At 43.0% G+C, this 26,646-nt stretch overlaps 1 protein-coding gene across 1 annotated transcript in view; it reads left to right on the plus strand.

The window, feature by feature from the left end:
* Positions 1 to 3,965, plus strand: part of LOC107119132 (chromosome unknown open reading frame, human C6orf118) — a 23,398-nt gene extending 19,433 nt beyond the window's left edge. The window contains exon 8 of the mRNA XM_015421577.1: positions 3,900 to 3,965. Coding sequence (XP_015277063.1) covers positions 3,900 to 3,965 — 66 coding nt within the window. The remainder of the gene's footprint in view (positions 1 to 3,899) is intronic.
* Positions 3,966 to 26,646: the final 22,681 nt, after the last annotated feature.

Consider the following 26,646-nt stretch of genomic DNA (forward strand, 5'->3'; position numbering starts at 1 on the left):
GGGAAAGACAAATGGTTGATGAATCCACACTTGGTTAACTGGCTCTATGTGTGAACACTGGCTTCAAAAACATCTTTCCTTGTGGTGTATTTGTTAACATGTTTAACTTTCCCCAACAGCATGTCGCTTGGTTCACTGACATGCAGGGCTATTTTTGGGCAGGAACGCACAGGAACGGAGTTCCGGCTGGCGTTAGAGTTGGCCATGCCCACTACACCCAAAACCTCTGTGTGCATGGCTACAGAGGGAAGGCCTGGAGAGCGCCCCCTGTGGTGACTCCAAGGCGGGTGGGCCTGGAAGGCGAGTGGGCCAGGGGGGCTCCAAGGGCCAGCTTGCCCGCGCTCCCCGCAGCCATGGGGTGCCCGGGCAAGCCAAGGGAAGGCATGGTTGTGTGGCCTGATATGCTAATGAACTGCACTGTCAGGGTGTGGCCTAATATGCTAATATGTTTCTGCTGTTGGGTGTGGCCTATTATGCTAATGAGTTCCTGCTGGGCTTTTTCTACAAAAAAGGGCGGGGTATAAACCCAATCTCTTCTTCTTCTTCTTATCAGTATGCTTTCTCCCATGTATTTGCTGTCTGCAAATGGCGGATTGTGTAGGCTTACCCATGGGATATAGTAGTGAGTTAGATTGTGTAGCCAACTCTAGGCTTTAAACTGTGCTTCTAAGAATCCAGTCTTAGGTAACTGTGGCTTTTAACTAACTGCTGGCTTTTTGTATGATGATAAAAATTGTTACAATACATAATAGGAAAGTGAGTGGCTCATGGATTATGGAAGAACATCTTTAAAAGTTTGGACTTGTGTAGGCTTACCCATGAGACATAATAGTGGGTTAGATTGTGTAGCCAACTCTAGGCTTTAAAGTTTCGTGTAGCCAGTATAGTGTAGTAGTTAAGTGTGTGGACTCTAATCTGGGAGAACCGGGTTTGATTTCCCACTCTTCCACTTGCAGCTGCTGGATGACCTTGGACAAGTCATAGTTTTGTCAGAACTGTTCTTGAAAGAGCAGTTTCTCAGAGCACTCTCAGCCCCACCTACCTCACAGGGTGTCTGTTGTGGTGAGGGGAAGGGAAAGAAATCCAATTTCTTCTTCTTCTTCTCCTTAAACGGTGTGCTTCTAAGAACCCAATCTTAGGTAATTGTGACTATTAATTAACGACTGGCTTTTTGTATGATGATAAGAAGTGGGTGGAAAAGTGAGTGGCTCATGATAAAAATTGTTACAATACATAATAGGAAAGTGAGTGGCTCACGGATTATGGAAGAACCTCAAAAGCTGATAGTATTCTGGAAAGAAGAAGAGGAGGAGGAGGAGGAGAAATTGGATTTATACCCTGCCCTTCACTTGGAGTCTCAGAGTGGTTCACAAACTTCTTTCCCTTCCCCTCCCTACAACAGACACCTTGTGAGGTAGGTGGGGCTAAGAGAGCTCTTTTAAGAACTGCTCTTTCAAGAACAGCTCTGCTAGAAATATGGTTTGCCAAAGGTCATCCAGCAGCTGCAAGTGGAGGAGTGGGGAATCAAACCTGGTTCTCCCAGATTAGAGTCTACACACTTAACCACTACACCAAACTACACCAAAAGGAAGAGTTGGGAAAATGGGAAATTTTCCAGTTGTATCAACCACTCACACTGTGATTTTTTTTTTTTTTGGTTGGGCCCAACTCATCAAAATAATAGCAGTCCTTTTATATAGCATTTTCAAAGCATTTCACATATACTGATGAAAGCTTTACAATGATCCTGTAACATAGCTTGATGCTATTATTATTCATATTGAAGAGGTGGAGAGCTACAGCAGAATGAATTGTCCAAGGCCACCTAATAAGTCCATAGCAGAGGAAAGATTCGCACCAGAGACTTCCTGATTTGGAGCACAGTCTCTTAGCCACTATATTAAATCAGTTTAGAAAAAGAGCAGGTATTGAGTAATAGATAAGATTGTGAGCTGTAAGTTAGGAAGTCCTGAGCTGTAGTCTCATCTCTATCACAAACCCACACCATGGCCTGAGACAAGTCACTATTCTGCTAGCCTAAGCTCTCCCACTATAATATGGGGACCTTAACAATACTCATTTCCCTGACATGGATGGCCCAGGCTAGCCTGAACTCCTTAGTTCTCATAAGCTAAGCCGGGTCAGTCCTAGTTAGTACTTGGATGGGAGATGAGATGACCAAGGAAGTTCAGGGTTGCTATGCAGAGGTAGGCAATGACAAACCATCTCTGTCCATCTCTTGCCTTGAAAACCCTATGGGGTTGCTGTAAGTTGACTGTGACAGGATGACACCTTCCACTACCACCACCAATAGTACTCATCTACTTTGTTGGTGATGTGGTCATCAAAAGTCAGATATAATGCAGATTTTGGGGAGATGTGCTAAGATAAAACTATCTTGGAAATAATTTTGGGAGCAGATTAAAAATATGGTGGTTAGTGCTAAAATCTTATTCTTTACCCTGGGATATATAGAAATGTAGTTGATTCTGATGACTAGGAAATGGTGTCACGTTTGATAGTTGCAGCAAGAATACTAAATACACAAAATGGAAAACAACGATAAATACTGATTCTGGCTGTTTAAGGTTCAGGATATTGCATCTATGAATTCAATCCTAAACAGAGTTACACCCTACTAAACCCATTGATTTTAATTGAAAGTTATAACTCTGTTTGGGATTTCACTATAAACTGAGCATTATTATACAACGAAGGAATGCAGACAGTTGATTTATTAGAAACTAACTCTTGTCTTGGAAGGCTGAGATAGTGTTGAACAGGAATAGGAAGATAGGTAGGAGTAGGCTTAAGTACCAGACCCTCTGCAATCTCTACCTGTGTGAAGATGTTGATGTGTGTGAGACTCGAATCTGGCCTGACCAGAGTGTGTCCTTTCCCCTTTCCCCTTGTCCAGGTGTCTGTCATTAGTCTTTAACTGAGAGCTTTGGCCAGCTGCTAGAGATTCCCTGTTGTAGCATGAGTTGGCTGCTAGCTCTTTGTTGCCAGCTGATGATGTTATCAGCAGGTGACTAGCAGTCTGGCCCATAGCCACGGTGGGGCATTTGGGGGCAGAGCCCCACACCCACAAGCCCTGCCCCACCCCTTGAGGATGCCAGACACCTCCAGACACCCCCACCCTCCAGTGTGCTGAGCCCAACAGCGGCAGCAAGACCGGGGAAAGGGAAGCCACCCTGCAGTTTCTGATCAGCTTCACTCCCGTGGATCAGCTGTTAGGTTTAACAACTGATTGGAGGGGAGTGAAAATGACCAGAAGCAGCAGGGCAGCTTTCCATTCCTCCAGCCTCTCCACAGCAGCTGGGAGGCTGGGGAAGGAAAGGAAAGCTGCCCTGCCCTTCTGTTCAGTTTCACTCCTTGGCCAATAGCTGTTAGGTCTAACAGGTGATCCGAGGTGGGTGGAATACAATTCAGATTTGAAGAGCTGCAATTCATGTTTATTTTATTTTTTATTTGATGTTGTGTCTGCCCCACAAGGGAAAAAATGCCACACAAGCAAAAAAAAATAATCCTGGCTACGGGCCTGCTAGCAGTTGTTGCAGAAGCTGGCTGTGAGGGCTGGCTCCTCAGCTTCCCGATCAGCATGGGACCCAGTGGGGAGCAGGAGTCTTGGCCTGCCACATTACCTGGTTTCCGCTGTGAAGACTTTTCTCTCACTAGACTAGGTAAGTGTGGCAGGTCTGGGGCTGCTGGGGTGGAGCTGGGTGAGGGACCATACCTGGTCATAATAAAATACTGGGAAAGGATTACTGAGATAATGAAGGTGATATGCTTTAAGCATTAGAAATGTGTGATGCAAGTACTGTTTTTGTTTTTGTTTTGAACAAAGAAGTGACTTTTATAAGAATATTATGGTGTTTTTTTAATATCGTGTTTTATAGGATGTTGAAAACAATATCAGTGGTATGCTAAGAAGGCAGAAGATTACTCCAGAGAATCAGCAGTAAGTGTGATATGAGCCAAGATGAGCTTAATTTGTGTAAGAGGTCTCTAGAACTCATCCTCTGCTTTTGGCATCAGGACTTAGGTTAGCAGTCAGACCCCTCCTCTCACGGAGGGGCAGTCTATAGACAGAAAACACATAAACACCCTTCTATGCATATTTTATAGGATAATGGGTCTCCCAAGATAGGTTGCCTTACCTTGGACTGATCTCATCAAGATTTAGCCTTGCTTCCCCTTGCCCATTTACCCTAATTATGCAGCACTTAACACTATTCACAAAACCTAGTGGCTTCCTGAGTAGTACTCAAAGGGTCTTCAAGAAACGTAAATACCTATAGTTCACCTCGGGTAAACCGATCAAGGTTTCTCTTTCATTATTGTCCAACTCTGGAGAACCAATCAAGGTATTGTTTTGGGGCAAACACATCAAACTTCCCCAGGGAACATTTTCCCTATAACTGCAAGCATGCTGTTCCATAGCTGTGTGTGTGTGTGTTTTCAACATCAACCTCACATCCCCACTTGTGTGTGGGCCTCTTCCTCCTTCAATCTGTGAAACACTTGCCATTTTGCCTCCGTGGACCTCACCCTCTAAGTCTGGCCCCGGTCACACGAAAGCTTTTGGGCTGGGAGAGGGACGGATCAGGGGCGCAGCAAATGGGCGCGATCCCACCGCAACATCTGGGAAACGTTGCGCACCCGTCCCCGATCCGGCCCTTCAGGCCGAAAAGCCGCATCTAAAATAAACCACCTACAGAGGTGGACTTACCAGCACGGCCGCATCAAGCGCGGCCGTGGGATCGCTGGCGCGTCCTTCTGCCGGCGCATCCAAGACCCCTGGCCGAACTGTGCGTGCTCACACATGTGCAGTTCGGCAGCCTCCGTTTCTGTCTCGTCGCTTTCTCCCCGGCATCTGATCGTGTCGGGGAGCAACTGCGCAGCGGCTCACGGGATCTGTATGATCCTGCCGCCGCGTGTCTATTTTGGTGCGGCTTTCAAAAGCCGCACATTGCCCATGCTTCCCCCCTCCCCCCGTGTGGCAGGGACCACTGGTAACTATTGCCTTTCTGAAATCACTTTCTTCCACTTCCTCCCTGATTTCCTATTAGCTAGTGTGTGTGACCTTCTGTGTGTGTTTTGCCTTTTTATTTTTAGTTCAATAAAAACCCATTCCAGTTTAACTTCTGACTGGTTTATCTGGAGAGTTCTCTAAGGGAAAAATCCCCGTAAACATTGGTGGTGATCTTGGTTACCCCCTCTTGCTTTGTCTCCTTTAAAGCAATTTTTCCCCAACTAATTAGGAGACTGCCTTTCTGAGTAACATTAGGTATGGCATATGTGTACATACAATAATGACAGAGGAGAGCAGTGTTCCCTCTAAGATGAGTTAGTGTCAGCTAGCTCACAGTTTTTTAGCCTCCGGCTCACCCATTTTTGTCCTAGCTCAGGAAGGATGGCTCCAGAGCAAACTCATTTATGCAGGAGCCAAATCGCTGGCTCACAACTTTAATGCCAGTAGCTCACAAAGTAGAATTTTTGCTCACAAGTCTCCACAGCTTAGAGGGAGCATGGGAGGAGAGTACCCATGAACAGGTTCAGATATGTTTCCCTCGCTATAGGCTTCTTGATAGAAAAGTATTGTTTGCTGACAGATTTGATCTCCAACATCTCCATATGCTACATTTCATACCTTGATTATGAAAGCTTGTTTCATCATGTGGTCATCACCCCCTCCCTGCAAAGGCAAGTTGTAAATGGTTTAGTCATTAAGAACTGCTCGGTTATGGAACAAGAGAATAGGTAATTCCAGCCTCCGCAATGCTAACTTTTTGAGATATCATATACATTTAAAATTACTCTAATACTGTAAGCCTCCCATCAGGGCTGGCTCCAGCTTATTTTGCACCCTAGGCGAGGATCCCTTCTGGGGGCCCCGTGCACCCACCCATTTTCAAAAATAAATGCATTTTAGGAAGAATGAAAAACACAAATAATCAAGAAACTCCCAGAGTACAGGGCCGGGTGCAGTTTGGTGCCCCTAAGGGCCGTCCTGCTCTAGGCGATCGCCTAGTTCGCCTAGTGAGTGAGCCGGCCCTGCCTCCCATCTGCATCTCTGTCTCTGAAACAGCTGGTGAGAATGAAACTCTGTTGGTCAAGTGAAAAAGACTCTGACTAATTAGTGGCCATAACCACAAGAACTTTGCTAGCCTGATCTTCCAGTAATGGGTTATTGCTCAGTCAATTAAAGGCTTGTTGAAGGCAAAGGAGGAGCCCAGCATGGGCCGGTATCCAGCGCTGTGGAAGGAGAAGTCAGGTCTGCCCGTGCCAAGCCGTAGCAGACAAAGGAAATTTACATGAATGGGAACAGCTTGTCTTCCTGAACAAATAATGGGAATAATTATATCAGAAGCAAAAATTTAGCAGCATTTTGAAATCATTAAAATATGGCCATCCCAGAGGTTATTAGAAATAAAATATTATGGCAATTACATGTAGATAATACTGGAATACAAGGTTAATTAGTCTCATTTATAGGCGGTTAATTATTAAAAGTAATTAGCCCTAAGACAGTTAAGGAAGTACCCTCCCTAAATAGTTTTAAATATGCTTTTAAGACTGTTTTAAAATTTACTCCCAGCAAAGGGCGCATTTAAGCTCTTTTAAATTGTGCGGTGCCTTGGGATATTTGCATAATAAGACAGTTTATGAATGAGAGAGCTCCCAAAATTTGCCCTCCTTTTATTATGATTCTCATTTCAGGAGCTGGCATAACTCTTCTCCATTATAGATTAGAGAGACTGCAACACTGTGAGGAACAGGAGAATCAAAGTCTGTCTTGGAGGCATAATTGAAGGAGGTTGTCTAATTGTGTGAAGTCAGAACTGTATCATCTTTTTTTTTTTGCCCTTGGTTCCTTCAAGCTTATTTAAATGACATTAATTATCAGCAAGGCATAGATTAATAATGCAACTATGCAGTCCCCAAAGGAGCAACATCCCAGGTACTCTGATGTTATCCACTGAGCTGAAGGAAGAATGTGTGGCCCATGTCTATGGCTGAGTCAATATTTAAATACATGTGTTATACCCAGCTGACTTAGCTTCTTTTGCAGACTATCCCTAACACAGAATCATAATTTGCACAAGCACAGTGTGTGTGCACAGGCATCTGTGAGTGTGTCACTTGCTGGATCAGGAATCCAAAGGCATTAATCAGATGCATATCCAAGTATGCATTAGAATGCACATACATGAATATGTAGGGATGGTTACGAATCAGCTCATGAACCTAAGTTTGTGATGAATTTTGGCTGGTTTGTGGTTTGCAAACTGCAAACTGCAGTTTGTAAACTGAAGAGCTGCCATGAACTTCCATGAACTTTAAGGTGGTTTGTGGCAGTTTGTGAAGAGCAAAAAGCTTTTTGCAGGGAAACCCCTGCTTTCTGCTCCCTGCTGTAGCCATGAACCATAAAATGAACTGCAAAAATGTGGTTCATGTCCATCCCTATGAATGAGTGCTGTTTTCTGTACAGCATTGTTTTCAGTGTGTGCACATTTGAATGCAGATCCCCAATCTACATCCAGGTGCAGCTAGGCATGTATAAGATTTATTTTAAATAACCAAGGGTTTCATGGCACCTTAAAGACTGTCACGCTAATTGTAGGATAAGCTTTTGTGAGCAAGAATCCACTTTGTCAGAGAGATTTGACAAAGTAGGCTCTTGTTCACAAATACTTGTGCATTGTGTTAAGTCTCTTTGGTGCTATGCAACCCCTTGTAACTTTGGCTGTAGCAGACTCTTGAGTGCAAGACTAGATCTAATGGAGGGTAGATTTAAATTGAGCCTTGGGAGAAGAGCAGATTGACAATGACACCTGTTACCTAGGGAGGCAGAAGTTCTTCCTTACCTGAGATTCTCAAGGAGAGTATGGCCAGCAATCTGTCAGGAAAGCTGTTATTTTGAATTTCCTGCATCCAGCAGGGATCTGGACGAGTTTCTAGAGTCATTTCAAACATTATGCCTCAGTCTTTGTTCCGTCATGCAGTCTCCCACGTAAGCACTGACAAGGCTGAAATCTGCTTAGCTTAGCTATGGGATACAAGCAGCGAGTGGATGTTCCGCCCAAATTGCCTGCAGAGTAATTAGCTGTAGATGACATTTTAAGTGTGAACCTTGGAACCAGCACTTCTGGAAGATGAAAAGCCTTGGGTCTTCAGTAGGTGGGACATATAGTAGCAAAGCAAATACTGAGAGTACATTTCTGCAACACACCTTCACCATATGTATCTTGCATACATATGGCATAATTGCGAGGCGGCTACAGATCCATCTTGAAGATTATGATGGACACAGAACATTTTTCTGTAGTCTATCCCACTCCCTGAGCAGTAACTGAGATGGTTCATTATTAGGGATGGGTATAAACTGGTTCATGAGCCAAAATTTGACATGAACTTGGCACGATTTTTAGTGCCTGAACTGACGTCCAGGAAAGGCACCTTCCCCAGACATTTAACAGACTTTTGCCTGGTTTGGTTCGGCTGTTCGGGCCATTTCAGCCTAACAGTGGATAGGTGTACCTACCCTGCTGTTAGGCTAAAATGGCTGCCAGCAATTTAAACATAACAGCGGTGAGAAGGTCCACCTATCAGCTGCTAGGTTTAAATGGCTGCCAGCCTTTTAACTCTTCCTGGGTGATCTCCCTGTTTCTCCTGGCTGCAGCATGCCATGGACGAGAGAAAGGGGGAGCCAAACTGCCTGGTTCAATTTGGTCATTTTTGGCTCAGTTCAGGGTTTGGTTTAGTACTTCCCAGAATGCTGAACTGAATTAGAATTATTGGGTTCGTGCCCATCCTTATTCATCATTTCTCTTCTTTGGATTTCCTAACACTGAGTCTTTGCAGAATAGTGACTAGATGAAACAGAAGAATAGTAATTTTGTAAAACATCTGAGGTTACCCATATATGAAAATGTGAAAATGTTTTGTTGTGTTTCTCTGACAGACACTAGCAGTATAGCCATTAGCACTAAGTATATTTTCCACTAATTATATTGTTCTTATTTATTTTAAGGAGTTTTTGGGAGTTGATGAACAGTTTCTTGACACTTCCAGCAAGTGAAGAAAATATAGAAAGCGAAGAAGGATCATATGAGAAAGTGGGTCCCTATTCAACATCAGATGTTAATATATGCTTTTAGAAGAAAGAATATACACTGTGGGGAAAAAGGAAAGATATGACATCTCAGAATGTGTGTCTTCTTATGTTAATTGACAAATGAAAAAGAAGTCTCAATGTTTCCTAATGTGGATCTGTATCATGACTATAGAATGATGTTTCCATTTGCAATGTAAGTGGTGTTAATGAAGGCTAGTTGTAGTTTTGACAGGGAATCTGCCAATGTATTAGGACTTTGCTTTGGCAAATTTGGGCTCTCTGGTGCAGTAAATGATAGAAAAATTTAATTATTTCTCTGTTATATGAGAATAAAATTGTAGGTAGTCTGAATATGTACAATATGATCTGCTTTCTGTTTCAAGCACAATGAAGCTCATTGAAATGTTACTGTGCCTTTAGTTATAGTGGAAACAGGAAAATGTGCTTGAATTTAAAAGTATTTTTTTGTTATAAAAAGTGAGATTTATTCCTGAAGATGTCATTATATGTCACATTAAAATTTGTTGACATTCCCTTTGTCTGTGTAATTAAGATCTCACACTTGAAGACCTTCCAATATCTATTCCTAGTTTTCTACATAATCAAAATGGTGTTCTACAGAATCAGAACATCCAACAAACCAAAATATTTCTTTTTGAAAAGTACTATGTGCTAAAGGAACTTGAATATAACAAAGTTGGGTGTTTTTTTTGCAGAGAAGGTACATTAGGGGTGTGCATTCGGATGCATCTGAGCCAAAAATATACCTGAAAAATACCTTGTCAGTATTTTTTTTTTGGGGGGGGGGTATATTTTTGGCATTCCAAAGATATTCGAAATTGTTCAGAAAACTGGGGGGGGGGATCCTGAAAAATCCCAAATATATTCAGGATTTTTCGTTCAGTGACAGCTACCTGTCAGCAGGTGGACAGATAAGCCTGTTCTGACCGGGTATGGCTGGGACTTGTTTCTGTCTCTCAAGGTTTCTATGGGCTTCCCCACTGCTCTAGTCAGTTTCAAACTAGTCTTGTTAGTTTCAAGATGGGTTTGCCCCCTTTGTGACATTCTTTTCTGTTCCTTTCCAATTTTCTTGTACAGAGCTTGCCACCCCCCTTGCTTTGATTTGTTGTGGCTCTGTGCTGTCTTTCTTTATTAGTTACAATCATAGATCAGTCACGATTGACACTCATAATTATCAGCACATTTGCTAACAATAAAATTTCCAGGCAGCATGGCAGGCTGATTTCAATAGTAGAGACAATTAATAAGAAGACTTGACCAGCTGCTTCCCTGTTGATCTTGCCGAGGGGCAAAATTTGGCCACCTTAGAGGTGATTTTGTTAGAGCAATATTAATTGGGGGAGGGAGATATTAAATTAATTAGATCTGCCTGTAAAATTTAATAGAATTGGAGTTATTAAAAACAGTAATAACATGGGAATAGTATAAAAACATAAACAAGATAAAGTTAATAAAATTAGTATCATAAAATAATGTTAAAAGGATAATCATACATTTTTTTTCAGCTAAAATAAGTTTACGTTTCCTAGTAGCTAAGCAACAAAATTTTGCCACAGCGTAAGTCACTGAGTTCTGTGGTTTGAGATCAGTCCTTTTAAGCTTGCATTGCCAGTGGCACTGGGTTTTGTTGAATTCTAGTACATTACACTGGTTCTGCTTAGCTTCCAACCTTGCTTGGAGTGTGTTTCTGTGCTTGACATCAGTCCTGTTGAGTTGGCATTGCCACAATGGCACTTGGTTCTGCTGGGCCATCTGTGGTTGCACTGATACTCCTGAGCTTGCAATGCCCTCCCTGCTTGGATTGTAATTCTGTGCTTCACATCAGCCCTGTTGAGCTGGCATTGACAAAGTGGCACTGGGTTCTTCTGAGCACTCTGTGATTACACTGGTACTACTGGGCACTATGTTCATTGCACTGGTACTGTTGAGCACTCTGTACATTGCACTGGATCTGCTGGGCTTGCAAAAATGACCCCTACCTTCAGTTTCTACTGCAGAGATACTCTGGTTTGACCTTAGTCCTGTTGGGTTTGCACTGCCACAGTGGCACTGGTTCTGCTGGACACATTGCACTGGTTCCCCTGGGCTTGTAAAAATGCTCCTCCACTTTCAGTTTCTACTGCAGAGATTGTCAGGGACTTTGATTCTGTTCTGATGGGTTTCTATTGCCTTTGCTCTTTTTGCTTCTCCCCCTCCATTGGAAACAATGGAGGATGGATGGGGGCACCTTCTTTGGGGGCCCCCCATAAAATTGGATCCCCTGGTCCAATCTTTTTGAAACCCAGATTTTTTTTGGGGGGGGGGCACCAGCAGCTATGATGCAAATTTGGTGTCTCTATCTAAAAAAACCGAGCCTCCATAGAATCCCAGATACCCTTGGATAGATTCCTCATTGAGTATAATGGTCCCCATATAGTATAATGGAACAAAACAAAAATTGGGATTCCTGAGAAATCCTGAATCCGAATACCATACTTATATTGGGATTTGGGAATACCAGGAAAATACCGATATTTTTGAGGTTCAATATACCTGAACCTGGGGGGGGGGAACATTTTTGGCACAATCTATTTGTTCACCTAGTGAAGTCCTACATACAGACAAAGGATTAAGTAATCTTTTACATATAAGCATGGAGCACAGCTCTGAGATATTAAGTGGGCTAGGTGGAACCACAGGGCCAGCCCAAAGTTTTTTTGTGCCTTAACCAGCCCATGACTTTAGTGCCTCCCCTTTAACCTCTCAGCCCCACCTTCTTGTGAGGAGAAGAAGGGAAGGATATTATAAGCCGATCTGAGACTCTGAGTGAAAGGTGGGGTATAAATCCAACTCTTCTTTTTCTTGCCTCCATTGGGTGGGCAAGGAAGGCAGGTGGGGGAAGCATGCCCTGGTCTTCAGTGCTGCTACTGAACATGTAGAGCACCTGGGTGGCGAAGCTGGGGCCACTGCCACTGCATGGGACTGCCACTTGCTGGAGTTGATCCAGACCTGGCTGAGACCTGCTGTGAGCCTCTTTTGGTACCCTCCTGCACTGATGCCCTAGGAAGTCTCCTAGGTCCACCTAATGGAAAGGCTGGCTCTGTAGATCCCCCAGATAGTTTGATTTAGGGCCCAAACAAAGGAGACTAAGATCATGCATCTTGTTCCATTCATAAAATACAAAACACAGGAAGCTTGTGCAGCCTCGATTTTTCTTAAGGCCATGCAGGGAAGGCAAACAGGATTTCACCCTTCAGCCTCCATTTGTTTTTGATATTTGATTAATGACACTGTTATTCAGTCCCTAAGGAAAGGAGGAGGAAGTTACATATCAATGTCATGTCGTGAAGAGGGGGCTTGGATGGTGGCTCTGTAAGCCAGTCTCACTGCCATCATGCCCAGTAAGGAGATGGGCCTCTATGCGTATTTAGTTTGGTGCCTGCCCCGTGACATTTTGTTTATTATTTGTGTGTGTGTGTGTGCCTGCTCTGTTTGTTGCTTCCTTAGGTTGCCTCCTGCTGTGCACACTCCCTATAAAACTGGCATGCTTTCTTCTATCTGATTGAAATTTAGCAGGAAGGCTCTCCAGGGTCAGGGGTACGGGTACGATACCTGAGGAGTTCGTCATCAGGGGAGAGAGAGTTACAACGGTATTTCATAAGCTTCGTCCCACACTCTGTCCTCAAGTTTTGGTCTCTACTAGGGTGAAAAAAAATATTCTGTGCTTTGTAAGTTCTCTAGTCATACAGCTCTGCTCCACTTGCTGCTTAACATGCTTGAAATTATGTATTGTCGAGAAATTCAACATAGGGTTGAATTTTTGTGTGTGTGATTATAATCACAGTTTAGAATGCGATTTCCCTGCTGTGTCTCTGTTGCTCTGTGTACTAAAAAGAGCAAGGATGGAAAGCTTTTCTGGAGGAAGCTACATGAGAAGCCTCAGGAGAAAAAAAAGAGGTTTTGTTGTTGTTGTTTACTCACTTGCAGACTCTAGGAGGGATTTAATCTTTAAAATTAGGCACTAATGTGGTTTAGCCCATGGGCCCCAGGAGCACTGTGGATGTCTCAGCAGATATTAGATGTAAGTTAGGGCCAACAAAAACATACAAGCCCGCTCATTTCTGAATCTGAGGGGACCAAGTAAAGGCAAAAATCCTCTAGTGGATTTCTTTAGCCAAAAAAGAAGAAGAAGAAGGTCCTCATTTTTAATGCAGACCATTACTCTTTTGGTGATTTCATGCTGGTTATGGTAAAGCACCATGTATCACAAAATGCATTTCAAATCCATTTCAACCTACTTGCATGTTACAACAGCTGCACCCATCCTCAATTTTTGCAAACAACCACAAGGTGGCAGTGTAAATCAAATAATCACCACGTGTTTGTTTGCCCCGGGGCACACAGCCATGCTCCCCCCCCGCATTTTCCTGCCCGTGTGACCGGAGCCTAAGATCATGCATCTTGTTCCATTCATAAAATACAAAACGCAGGAAACTTGTGCAGCCTCTATTTTTTTTAAGGCCATGCAGGGAAGGCAAACAGGATTTCACCCTTCAGCCTCCATTTGTTTTTGATATTTGATGGTGGCTCTGTAAGCCAGTCTCACTGCCATCATGCCCAGTAAGGAGATGGGCCTCTATGCGTATTTAGTTTGGTGCCTGCCCCGTGACATTTTGTTTATTATTTGTGTGTGTGTGTGTGCCTGCTCTGTTTGTTGCTTCCTTAGGTTGCCTCCTGCTGTGCACACTCCCTATAAAACTGGCATGCTTTCTTCTATCTGACTGAAATTTAGCAGAAAGGCTCTCCAAGGTCAGGGGTATGATACCTGAGGAGTTCATCATCAGGGGAGAGAGAGTTAAAATGGTATTTCATAAGCTTCGTCCCATACTCTGTCCTCATGTTTTGGTCTCTACTAGGATGAAAAAAATATTCTGTGCTTCGTAAGTTCTCTAGTCACGCAGCTCTGCTCCACTTGCTGCTTAACAAGCTTGAAATGATGTATTGTCAAGAAATTCAACATAGGGTTGAATTTTTGTGTGTGTGAATATAATCACAGTTTAGAATGCGATTTCCCTGCTGTGTCTCTGTTGCTCTGTGTACTAAAAAGAGCAAGGATGGAAAGCTTTTCTGGAGGAAGCTACATGAGAAGCCTCAGGAGAAAAAAAAGAGGTTTTGTTGTTGTTGTTTACTCACTTGCAGACTCTAGGAGGGATTTAATCTTTAAAATTAGGCACTAATGTGGTTTAGCCCATGGGCCCCAGGAGCACTGTGGATGTCTCAGCAGATATTAGATGTAAGTTAGGGCCAACAAAAACATACAAGCCCGCTCATTTCTGAATCTGAGGGGACCAAGTAAAGGCAAAAATCCTCTAGTGGATTTCTTTAGCCAAAAAAAGAAGAAGAAGAAGGTCCTCATTTTTAATGCAGACCATTGCTCTTTTGGTGATTTCATGCTGGTTATGGTAAAGCACCATGTATCACAAAATGCATTTCAAATCCATTTCAACCTACTTGCATGTTACAACAGCTGCACCCATCCTCAATTTTTGCAAACAACCACAAGGTGGCAGTGTAAATCAAATAATCACACGCACATGGTAAAAAGTTATGTTCTAAACATATACAGAAAGGTTGAGACACTTTGACAGTAGAATTTCTCACAAAACTTGAAACGAAATGTTGATACTTAAACATTTTTGAGTGTGCCTAGCTATTCATTGAGTATTCATTAGGAGAAAATACAAAAAAAACTCCCATTCTTCGAAGAGACAAAACCCTTTTGTGGTAATTTTTTCTGAATTCGACTGCGCCCCTTGATAGGCAGGGGGAGGATGAATATTTTGAATGCTTCCAGCATGTAGGACCCTTACACACTATAGAGAAGTCCTTAGCCCCCGTGTTCTAGCTTTTCACATTCATGGAGTTTGCATTTTCAAATGTGCAGCCTGTGTCTATATCTTGATTTTTAAAAATGTTTTGAACTGATGCTTTAAATAGTTTTCTGGTCTTGAGTTTCAGAGATTATATGTGGTTGGAAAGGCTTTTGAACTGGGTTTTCCATACAGTTGTCAATAATCTGCAATAATTGGGACTGTGATAACTAAAACTATGGTAAAAGCAGACTTCAGCCAGAGTTTAGTGTCTATTTCTGCATGAATGAATAAAAAAGGTGTAGAAAGCCAGTTGGGACCTTCTCAAAAGGGTGAATGAGAATACTTCGAACATTTTCAAAAAGACAAAATAGTATCTACAGGCTGTCCCACATTACCCAGATGAGAAATTTACCAGATTTATCAAAGTCCCAAGTTACCAGACCTCAATGAGAATTCCATTCCTGGCTTAGTTTCATTACCCACAAAAGGATGAAAACCTTTAACAAAGTGGAAAAGCATGCCCTGTAACTGAACTGCCTCCTTAAGACACTTTTTTGGGGGGGACACTTACTAAAATTGTTCCATGGTCTCTCTCTCTCTCTCTCCCCTTGCCTCTTACACCACTTAACATGGAGCATGAGGGGAATTTCTGAGAGAAATCACATATCCCAAGAAGAACTTTATGAACCTCCTCTGAGTCAATTTCCTGATTAACTCAGGCCATGTAGCATGATTGTTGAGGAACAGAAATACCACAACATCAGTGAAAAAAATTAGCTTTTACTTAGCACAAAGAAGTTACTGAACATAATAAGCATATTGAGAAAGTAAGTTATTCTAAACAACAGGGTAAAGGATGAAATAGAAGCTGGAAATAAACACATTCCTTTTGTCCCTTACTGTTACCAAGTAGAGGGTTGAAAGTACTTATAGAAATTTGAAGTTAGCATACTATAGTTGGTCCCCCCCATGACTCTGAGGCACTTAAGTTACCTTTTCCCATCCAGTGGCCCCATATTACATCCTTTCCATCCAACCCCCCCATTTATTTATTTGCTTGTTTTGTTTTTGATATTTTGTACGATGTCTCTTTTGGGAGGGAAGGTGGCATAGTATAGCCAAATCTCGTCGGATCTCGGAAGCTGAGCAGGGTCAGTACCGTACTTGAAAGGGAGGCTGCCAAGGAAGACTCTGCAGAGGAAGGCAATGGCAAACCACTTCCGCTTCTCACTTGCCTTGAAATACTGTTGCTAGGGCCATTGTAAGTGGGCTGTGACTCAATGGCGCTTTACACACACACACATGATGTCTCTTCAGACCTGCTTAAGGTGAATGACAACAAGCAAGGGTACAATAAAAGCACATGATAAAAACATATCAATAAAATAGTTCAAGTTAATAAAATAAATAATAAAAATACCGATTTTAATTTTTTTTAACCAACCTTGTGGCATTTTTGTTCCTCAACAATCATGCTACATGGCCTGAGCTAATCAGGAAATTGACTCAAGAGAGGTTCAGAAATAATAAAAATACCAATTAAAAAAACAGGGTATAAAACGGAACAGTCTAAAATGATATTGATAGAACAATCATTAGGCTAGGAACAGACTATAAAACACCTTTAAAAGATGGAATCCCTTAGCTAAAAGCCTGGCTAAAAATCTTTGTTTTAATCCAGCGTCTCAAGGGATGTAAAGCTTGTTTTAAGCTTGTTTTTAACCTCCATCAACTCAGAGGGCTATTTTATTAATATTATTTTAAGCTGCTAATTTTTTTATCATGTTTTTGTGTCCCTTCATCATTTTTATGAGTTAGGTTATGGTGTGATTTTTATGGTTTTATGGTTTAAAGAGGATCTTTTGGGATTATGTTAACCTCCACCATATAAGTAATAAGTGGAAACCAAGTCGCATTGAATATGGATTCTGAATTGTGTGAGGGTGTATTTGAGGTGTGAAATGAGATCTTGCCCACGATGAAGTGATTCCACAAATGATCTTGCCAAGAGTCTATAGTGGGTGGGGACTTATCAAGTCAGTTAGCAGCTATTGTGGTTTGTGCTACAGCTAGTAGAGTGTGAATTAGTCTGGTTTTACATTTGTTTCCATGTGAATCTTTTTTTTTTAATCCCCCTGGGGGGAGGTTTTTATTGGTTTTTTGCAGACTACAAAACTATAACAGAAAATATAGGGAAGGGAACTACAACTAGGGGAAACAGAAAAGAAACCCACGACTAACTAAAAACCCAAGAGTAGGAGATTAATATCTCAGTTTATCATCATGCTATTTTCAAAAAACAATCAATAATACAATGAACTCAGTCGGTTATGCTAGATTTTTATTGTTAAACCATCTGTTTAAAGAGATTCCCAGAGCATCCCCAAGTTATTTCAACATTTTTTTCCAGGCACACATCAAAGTCCTTCAGGCCTTATTTGTTCTTATCTTTTCTAATCCTTAGTTTATATGGGCTTTTGGGGGCAGCCGCACCCTTTTCTGAAGGGGAGTCCTCGTCCGAAGTCCCCAGGCTCAACTCGCCCTCCGATTTGCTTTCTTCTTCCTCCCCTTTGCCCTCCTCTGGTTCCCCAAGCTGTGTTTGCAGAAATTCCCGTACTTTGAAAACAGAGTCAATCTTTCTTTTTTATCATGGAGCTTGAAGACGACGCCTCCTGGGATTACCCATCTGTAACTGAGGAATTTGTTTGTAAGAAAAGGATCAATTCTTTATAGTTCTTTCTCTTCTGCCTTATATCAAATGGAATGTCTTTTAAAATCCTGATATTATTGTCCTGGATTTGTTTACTTTCTCAAAAGTTGCTAAAGTTGCTGGTATTCACCTGAATGCTTTTCTGCGCTTTGGTAAGTCTCTTACAATAGTTTTAATCGCTTAATTTTCGCTCCCCCCTCTTCACGTCCGTGTATCGTCTTTGTGTTTGGAAAGAACCCCTCCCCTGCTTGCTTTACTGTCGATCTTTGGGGGGGCAGCTTCTTTTTATATCTCCATGCTTGCTTCAACCCTGGCTGGGAGCCGTTTACCCAGGCTCCGGGGGGGTCATGACCTGTCGGACCCCCTCCCACACTCTGGTGTGCAGTTTACATCCCCAAGACGCCCGGGAGATGTGTCTGCCTGCGTGTTGCCATAAACCGGAAGTTTGTTTCCATGTGAATCTGACCAGTTATTCAGAACAAATTTCTGTTTTCACTTTGTGAGCTGTGTGAGCAGGTTTCAGGATAGGAGACACCAATTTTAAAAACAAAGAAGTCTAAACACTCATGGGTTTATTTTAGGCTTGCCAGTTCCCAGGTTGGGGCGGGGGCTCCCCCAGTTTTCAGGGATTCATCTTACCATCAGCCAGCTGGCCAGTGGGGAAAACCTGGCCCCCAAGAAGCCACGTCCCCATGTGACTTCCCCAACACTATAATATCACCCGGAAGTGACATCATCATGCTGGGGACATTGCATGGGGACACTCTGGCTTGAGGGCGAAACTATGGTTTTAAGCTCATTTTACCATAGAGATTTTCCCTCAAACCAGAGCAACCCCAAGCGAGATCCCCAGTATGATGATGTCACCTCCAGGTGATGTTATCACATCAGGGACATCCTGGAATGCCCCCCAAATCCCCCTACTGGAGCAATGAGGGGACCTGAAAACCCTAATTTATTTATTTTGCTTCATTTTTATGGCACCTTTCTCCCCAATCGCGACCAAAAGCGGCTTAAATCGGTCTTCTGTCCTCTGTTTCAGGGCCATAGCTAGCAGTAGGGTGCATGGGGCTCTGCCCCCCTTCAAATCTACAGCTCCCCCACCCCAACAGCTCCCCACCCTTTAGGTGGCTATAAGTCAAATGAAGAGAAAAAATGAACTGTAAACATTGACTGAGCATTTTCGAGGAGGCAGACAGATTTACTTAGCAGTCGTGTCTTTATGTCTAGCTAAAAATGGAGAATGAGGCAGTTCACTGTGGGAAGCATCACTGTTTCTGCCATTCTGAAGATTCGGTGATAGATTAGTCAAAGAGGCCATTCCTCAGCCTGCACTAGTCTCTTTCAAACAAACAGCTCTACCGGTCTAGGCTAGCCTTTTAAAGTGAGCTGAGGACTTTCTGTCCCGGTCATGTGGATTCCACCAATTGCAATGTTCCAGTGGCTGATAGGAGGGGAGTGTGAGCTTCAAGGATTGGCCGAGGTCAAAAGCTCAACAATGGGTGTTTTTTGTTGTGTTGGTGTGTGGGGCTGCTCTCTAATGTGGGGCTGTCTACCACTGCCTGCTGTGGTGGCCAAAGCTTCCCTCATCCCACTGCCTTTGCCTTGAATTTCCCCAGCATGAGTCTCCTTTAACACCTGCCAGCTGGCCAGGCCTCCTCCACACCCCTCCACCACTCTTAAAGGTGCAATCCCGGTCTGGGCATGCTTCTGATGTAACTGAGAGAACTTCAGAGCCAAATCGTGCCCCTTTCCCCACTTAAAACCATTTAAATTAAATTTAATTAAATTTAATTAGTACACCCTGGCACCCCAGTGCCCCCTCCCCCCGAAAATTCTGGCTATGGTGCTGCTCCTGTTTTATCCCCACAACAACCTTCCATCTTATCCCTATCTGTGACATTGGAGCATGAATGCCAAAATCCGCTGTGCACATTATTATTATTGTATTGTTCCCTGGGAATTATAACTTATTTTCACCTGTCCTATACCTGTTCCACAGCACCAGCCATGGTGAAGAAACTTAATGAGGAAATTCAGCTTTTACCTACCCAAGCAAATATACCAAGAAACAAGAAAGTGTTTTAGATTTGGACAAGCAAGGAACCCTAAAGGACATGTAGGGGGCATCTCATGTTCCTGTGAATCCCCTCTTCCACTATTTCTTCTTTCCCTTCCCTGGCAGACCCCATAACCTCTCTCCTTCCTTGCTTCCTTCCCACTCACCAGCCAACCTACCTTTAATTGCTGCTTTGCATTCAGCTTCTCCCTTTCTTTTTGTCTTGGCAGTCTCTCACTGGGAAAAGTCTGGCTCAGTTGTGCATTGTGAGTCTCTGGTGGTTGTTGCTGGACCTGTCTGTGGTGAATCCTTTTCTGTCAGAGGACATGACAGGGGAGGGAGGTGGGATCTTTTTGAGTGCTATTTTGGCCTCCAAGTGCTCCCCTCCATGTCTTGGCTTTGCAGAAACCAAGACTTACAAGGCTAAGCAATATTGTGGTTGTTCTTCTCCAAAATGGCTACTGAGAGCTCAGTGGGCATCCTTTTATTAAAACTATAGGCTTTGTTTCTATTATTTTGGATAGTTCTAGTCCCCTGATTTTGTTATCGTTGTTTAGATTTCAGATTCTTCTGCAAACTTAGGACTTCCTTGTGGATTGTAGAGACATCCCCCATCTGTTCCTAGCCCATTTTATATATCTATTTATCCACACTATATGGCCCAGTCCAGACTTATATAAATGATCAAGGACAGCTGCCACATTAAATCATTTATAAGAAACTATGAAGAAAATTGACCCAAACGGTAAACATATCCACTAAATAAAAACCTGGTAACTTGGCCCGATCACAGCATTCACAGATAACAATGAACATTTCATCAAGAATAAGGGATTGACATTAGGGAACTCCTTGTTCATGTACCTACAAAGCAGCACTGACTGTGCATGTGTTGAATCTCCCTTTATGTTCCAAGCTGAAGAACAACTGCTGAGACTTATGGCACATGATTCATAATACAGCTGAGCATGATGAGCTGGAGAGATACATGTGCAAGTAATTATAAATGTCAGCCCCACAGCTTTTAAAAATCAGCTCTTTCTGATTTTTCCCACAGCTTTTAAAAATCAGCTCTTTCTTTGCTCTAACTGTGTTCTGGCTCCAACCAACTCTTAGACTAGTGTGAATCTTCTAAGATAACCTAGAACTGGTTCTCTGTTGTCCCAGCTGAAGGAAGTTGCCAGTGATTCTCCAGATCCACCTTCTGTAAAATCTCACATTGGGAGGAACTTCCCCAGTCTTATTTTCTCTTGACTTCTGTTTTTCTCTCATCCGCTGAAATGGGATAGGGACACAATAGAATGGAACCAATGTTCCCTCTAAGCTGAGTTAGTGTGAGCTAGCTCACACTAACTCAGCTTAGAGGGAACACTGAATGGAACATAAGAAAAGCATAGAATCCATACCCAGAAGGCAGTCCTTTCTTCCTGCTTGCCAATTGCCATTCAAGTCCATCTGTAACCTCTAGTTTGCCAGGCACTGCTGCCTAACACTTGCCAGTTACCACTTTTTCCCTGATAGGCACTGAGTCAGTTCATATGACTAGTCAATGGAAGACCTTTCCTTTCTTGGGTTGTGTCTGCTGCTTTTAAAAGCTATTTCCCAAAAACGTTGTGGGCGGGGGGAACCCTAGGTCAGCATTTAGTTATTGCTGGATTTCTCACACAGCTAGGAAACAGAATATTGCACTGGATGCAGGAAATAACAGAAAAGGCTCATCATTCCCCCGTCAGACTTTAAGAGGATCTAAAGAGGTTGTTACTTGGTATATTAAAATAAATTATAACCCCCCCAAAATCCTTAATGAAAATGATTAATCTCTATAACATTCTTCATGGAATGTTACATTTTTTTCAAAGGCTTTCTCTTCTTTTTGCTGTCTAAATGTTAGGCATACCAGTTAATTATTAAACATCAATGGCGAGAAAAAATGTATTAATTATGCATTTGCTAGACCACAAAAAAAACCCCAAAACGTTTTAACTGGCTACAAAATGATTTCGTATGCATAAAAGTTAACATTTAATAATACCACCAAGAACATTTGTTTTAAACATTTCCATGTTCCATTCTTGTCTAATTAATATTTAACCATTCAAGAGATTAGTTATGCTCTTTTAGTTTCTTCCTGTGTGCATCTATAGTTTTTACTTGGCAATCTTTGCACAATTTTTTTGTATTTTTCATATGTGCATGTGTGTGTGAGAGTGTCCGTGTGCGCACCTGGAAGTCATGGTGATCTCTGGTGACTGACCCCTACTGGGGGCCTGGAGGCTATTCAGAGAGGTGGCTGAATAAAGCCTGCCCCTGCCTCCCCCTTATGGTATTTCAAGGAGGTTTTCCATCCAAGTACTTGCCAGAGTCAACCCTGGCCCCGGTCACACGGGCCGGATATCGCGGGGGGGAGGCATGGCTGTTTTCCCCGGAGCAAACTACTGCGCGGCAGCTAGATCAAATGTTTCGCCCGATGTCCCGGCGACGTCCCGTGGTTGGGGGGAGGTGCCAATCATACCTCACTCCTGCGGCGAGGCAAAGAAGCGGCACCGTGGGGGTTGTGTTGTTGTTTTTAACCCAAGTGTTCGCATGCGCCGTTGGGTGCTTGTGCGCACCCGTGGAGACTTGACAAAAAAAAGCCTTTTCGCGACGGGACATGAGCGGGTGCTGGATGCCACAAGCTAACGCCAGAAACATGATCTGACGCCCTCCCTTGCCCCGCGGTTTCCGGAAACTAGTACCTCGGAGATACTAGTTTTTTACAGCACATCTTTGGAGTGAAGCCTCGGGTGAGGCACGGGAGCTCTACGCTTCCCAGATGTGGCGGTGAGATTGCGCCCGGAAAATCCGCCTATCTTCCGTCTCTCTAGTGTGCCTAATGCTCTGTGTGACCGGGGCCCATGATTAGCTTCTGAGATATGATGAAATTGGGTTTGCCTGGGCTATCCAGGTCAGGGTGTAATCTTTGCACAGTCTTTGTGCAATAACCTGAAAAACAATTTGCTTTAATAACCAATAATGAAGTGCTATTAGGTACAGAGATATTTATATGATGAATCTACCTTTACACCTCTCTTTTTGATCTGTCTTGACAGCTCAAACTGATAAGAAAAGTCATGCTCAGGACCTGGGTGATCAAGCAGTAGTTAATGGTCTGATATTATGAAAACTCCAATGGACAATTTAGCATTCCCTCTATCTGGAACTTGAGCGGCAGAAACCTGTGACATGAAAGCCAGTCATTATCATTTGGGAAGTTCACCATCCATGAATTTTGCTAGTTGGGAATGGTATCTACTGTTGAAAACTTTGTCATTAGAGGCTTAGGCTGCAGTCATATACACACTAAATAATCCACTTTCAATCCACTTCCAGTGCACTTTCCAGTGGGATTTTACTGTGTGTGAACTGGCAAAACCCTGTTGAAAAGTGCATTGAAAGTGGATTGAAAATGGATTATTTAGTGTGTGTGTGACCACAGCCTTACCTGGTAATGGGAGAGTACTGTGCTGAAGTGGATGGTGATCCTCAAGAAGTCAATATGTTATATTTTGTTTTTTCCTCTATTATCTCTTTAATAAGATGTTTTATCCCTAGTACTACTATGCCTCTAATCAACCATATGGTGAGGTAAATACTGGAAATAGTTATATACAGCTTCTAATATTGCTTTTATATTGTGTCTTAATGAGGGGTCAAGGAAAGGAATCCCATGAAGCCAGGCTCATCTTTGTTCTCTTTTCTGGCTGCAGATTGTCATGGAGCTGAATGAACTCAGAGAATCCACTGACTGTATTTTCTCTGTAGAAAGCATTGTGATATCCTCAGATGGTTTCCACTGAACATGGTCCTCTTTGTAAAGCTAGGGATGAATGACTGTATATAAAACACATGAATGATATTTAGAAGCAAAGTACACCTCCGGAAAAAAGTCCATAGAAAAATAGTGAATTATTCTCTCTCATTCTTTCACAGTTATCTCCCCCCCCCCACTTCCTGCTTCTGGAGCTATATTTCTCTGACAAAACACACTGGTATTATTCTGCACCAAGGGCACTGTGCATGGCTTTTCCCTCCTTCATGAAGATTGTTTCATTATCAAGGCTTTAAAATAGTTTCTCTCCAGTGTCCCTCTGATGTGGTGCGTTTTCCTTGCTTTTCTTACCTAACACTAGGGTTCAGTCTTTGATAAGATTTCGTGTACATCTATGCACCTTCCTGGTAATCCACAATTTAGGGGCCTGTAAACAGGATGCTGCCCTTTCTAAAATTAACACATTTAAAAGTCTGAAATGACGGTGCTAGGATGAGGCAAGGAATAGAAGTATTGACCTAACAGGATGCGTGAAATGCATTTGGATTTAATAAAGGTACTGAGCAAAGGGACAGGACTTGATCAAGAGTAAAGCCTTGATGCCTTTGACAAGCCTTTTCTTTATTCTCTTGAGCTAATTGTGTCATTTGACAGGTTTGCATCAGGGTATGTTGAAATTCTGACAGGCTAATTTGAGCTTGCAGTTCCAATGAAACATACATACGACACTCGTTATATTTAGTGACAATCAGTGTCATTTTCTGCTTAAATGCAAGCGGCTCAGAACAAATGTTCAGCTGGCTGTCTATTAGCAGATGTGAAGCTTCCCTTTCAATAGCGCCGCAGTGAAAGGCTAGAGTGGGGTGAGGTGGGGTAAGGGAATCTGTTGGAGCCCCTGAAATACCCAGCAGAAGCAAGTAGGATGGGGGCAGGGAACAAATGAGTATTAAGCTTGTCTGAGTTTGTGTGGAAAACAAACGCATATGAAATATGTGTAATATTGATGGAATTATTCACCAATTTTTAAGACCATGACTGGGATGTGCATTTGACAGTAACCAAGCTGAATAAATACCCCAAAAATACCTTATCAGTACTTTTCATGTATTATGTAAGCCAAATATGGATCAGAGGACTATATTTGGCTACCGATATAACTGAGCCAGAAAAAAAGTGCCGATTTTATTCAGCTTTTATTTGGGTACTTTCAGCTATACTGAACCCCCTGGCCATTTAAACCTAACAGCTGAGGAGCGGAGCCACCCATCAGCTGTTCAGTTTAAATGCCTGGCAGCCATTTCAGGGATCCATTTCTCCCCTGCTCCAGAGTAGGGGAAGTGAAAGGAGCACTGAAATAGCTTCCTCCCAGGGGAAACCGATCATCCCAGCGGGTTTGCCAGTTAATAGATCAGCTTCCCTGGAAGGAAGCCTTTAAACCCCTCCGATTTGCTTCCCCCACTCTGAAGCATTTGAAGGGTGCCAGGAAAGGTGTTAGCCATCCTACTCTATTTCTCAATGCAATGAGCTTAATCACTATATGTATCTCTTTAATTTTATCAGTCCATTTTTAGCATTAGGAAGTACAAGTGGTGGCCCGCAAGAAACTTGCGGGATGGTTATCTCATTCATCACACCTTTGCTTCCTCTCCTCACCCCCTACCTCTCTGACACTATTTCTCCCCTCTGCCCCCCTTTTCTTGCTCTCTATTTCTCCTCCATGCATGTGACTTCCTCTCTCTTTCTGACCTGTCATCTTTCTCATTGTTTTTCTGCCTCCCCACTTCATCACTCTTTCTCTCTCTTTTTCTGCTCCACCCCTCAAATGTCCAGGAATTTCCCAACCTGGAGTTGGCAACCCTATTTATTTATTTATTTAACAGCCAATTCACCTTTATCTGCCTCTCTGTCTTCTGCTTTTCATCTCCACCCCCCAGCCTCTACCTAGGAAAATTACAGTCTTTCTCCACAGTGGGGACCAAAGCCGCTTTCATTATTCCCTCCTCCTTTTTATCTGCACAACAACCCTGTGAGGTTGGTTAGGCTGAAATATGTGACTGGTCCAAAATCACGCAGCCAGCTTTCACTGCAAGATGGGGATCTGAACCTGGGTCTTGCAGACCCTACTTTGAAGCTCTAACTGCTGCACCTCACTGGCTTTCATAGGGTGGCTGCTGATGAATGGTAGCAAGCAGCCAGGCCTAGCTGAGTCATGCAAATCAGGGGGGACCTGGCAACCCTAGACAACTGCCAGGCCTAGAGTAGCCAACCTCCAAATGGGACTTGGGGACCCCCCAGAATTATAACTGGACTTTAGACAGCAGAGGTCTGTCTTCCTGCAGAAAATGGCTGCTTTTGAGGGTGGACTCTGTGGCATTATACCCAGCTGAGGCCTCTCCCTTCCCCAAACCCTGCCCTCCTTACAGCACCTCAAAACCTCCAGGGATTCCCCAGCCTGGCACTGGCAATCCTTGTCAGGCCTGCCCCCCCCAAGGCTCCCTCCCTCCCTCCGAGGCCAAAAGAGGCCTGGAAAGGGCCCTTCCCCACCCTTTGACTCACAGAGCCAGTTAGAAGCCTCCCCCACCTCGCCCTGAACGTTCTAATCTCTCTCTCATCATTGATGTCTAGAGTTAGATCCCTGCAGAGGCCATTTCAAAAGGTATTGGGGGGAATTCAACCCTCCCTGAAGGGATTTTTTTACTTCTTGGATTTTTCTGCAGACACAGGAAGTATGCTGAATATGTGGGAAAAGCTGTTGGGGCAGAGTGAACTTCCTATTAGTGGAAATAAGTATCCACACAAAACGCCCTCTGTTGGAATTAGAATATAAGATATCCCATTTCCATTGTTTTTCAAAAACAATTCTAGCTGCTGTGATCAAATACAGAAAGATCCAAAAACTTTCTTGAGAAACTTTGTTGTATAATTGACTAATAAAGCCTGTGGTTTGAAAGGAAACTCCAGTTTTAGTCCCTGCTTCATTGTGTCTATAAATGTCTGCCAATCCCCCTCATGTGCACATCCACCACATGTACATGAAACCAGTGTTCAGAAATTTACAATACCAACAAGATTATT

This window comes from Gekko japonicus, unplaced genomic scaffold, assembly GCF_001447785.1.
Source record: "Gekko japonicus isolate JY-2015 unplaced genomic scaffold, Gekko_japonicus_V1.1 scaffold1496, whole genome shotgun sequence".
Classification (NCBI taxonomy): Eukaryota; Metazoa; Chordata; class Lepidosauria; order Squamata; family Gekkonidae; genus Gekko; species Gekko japonicus.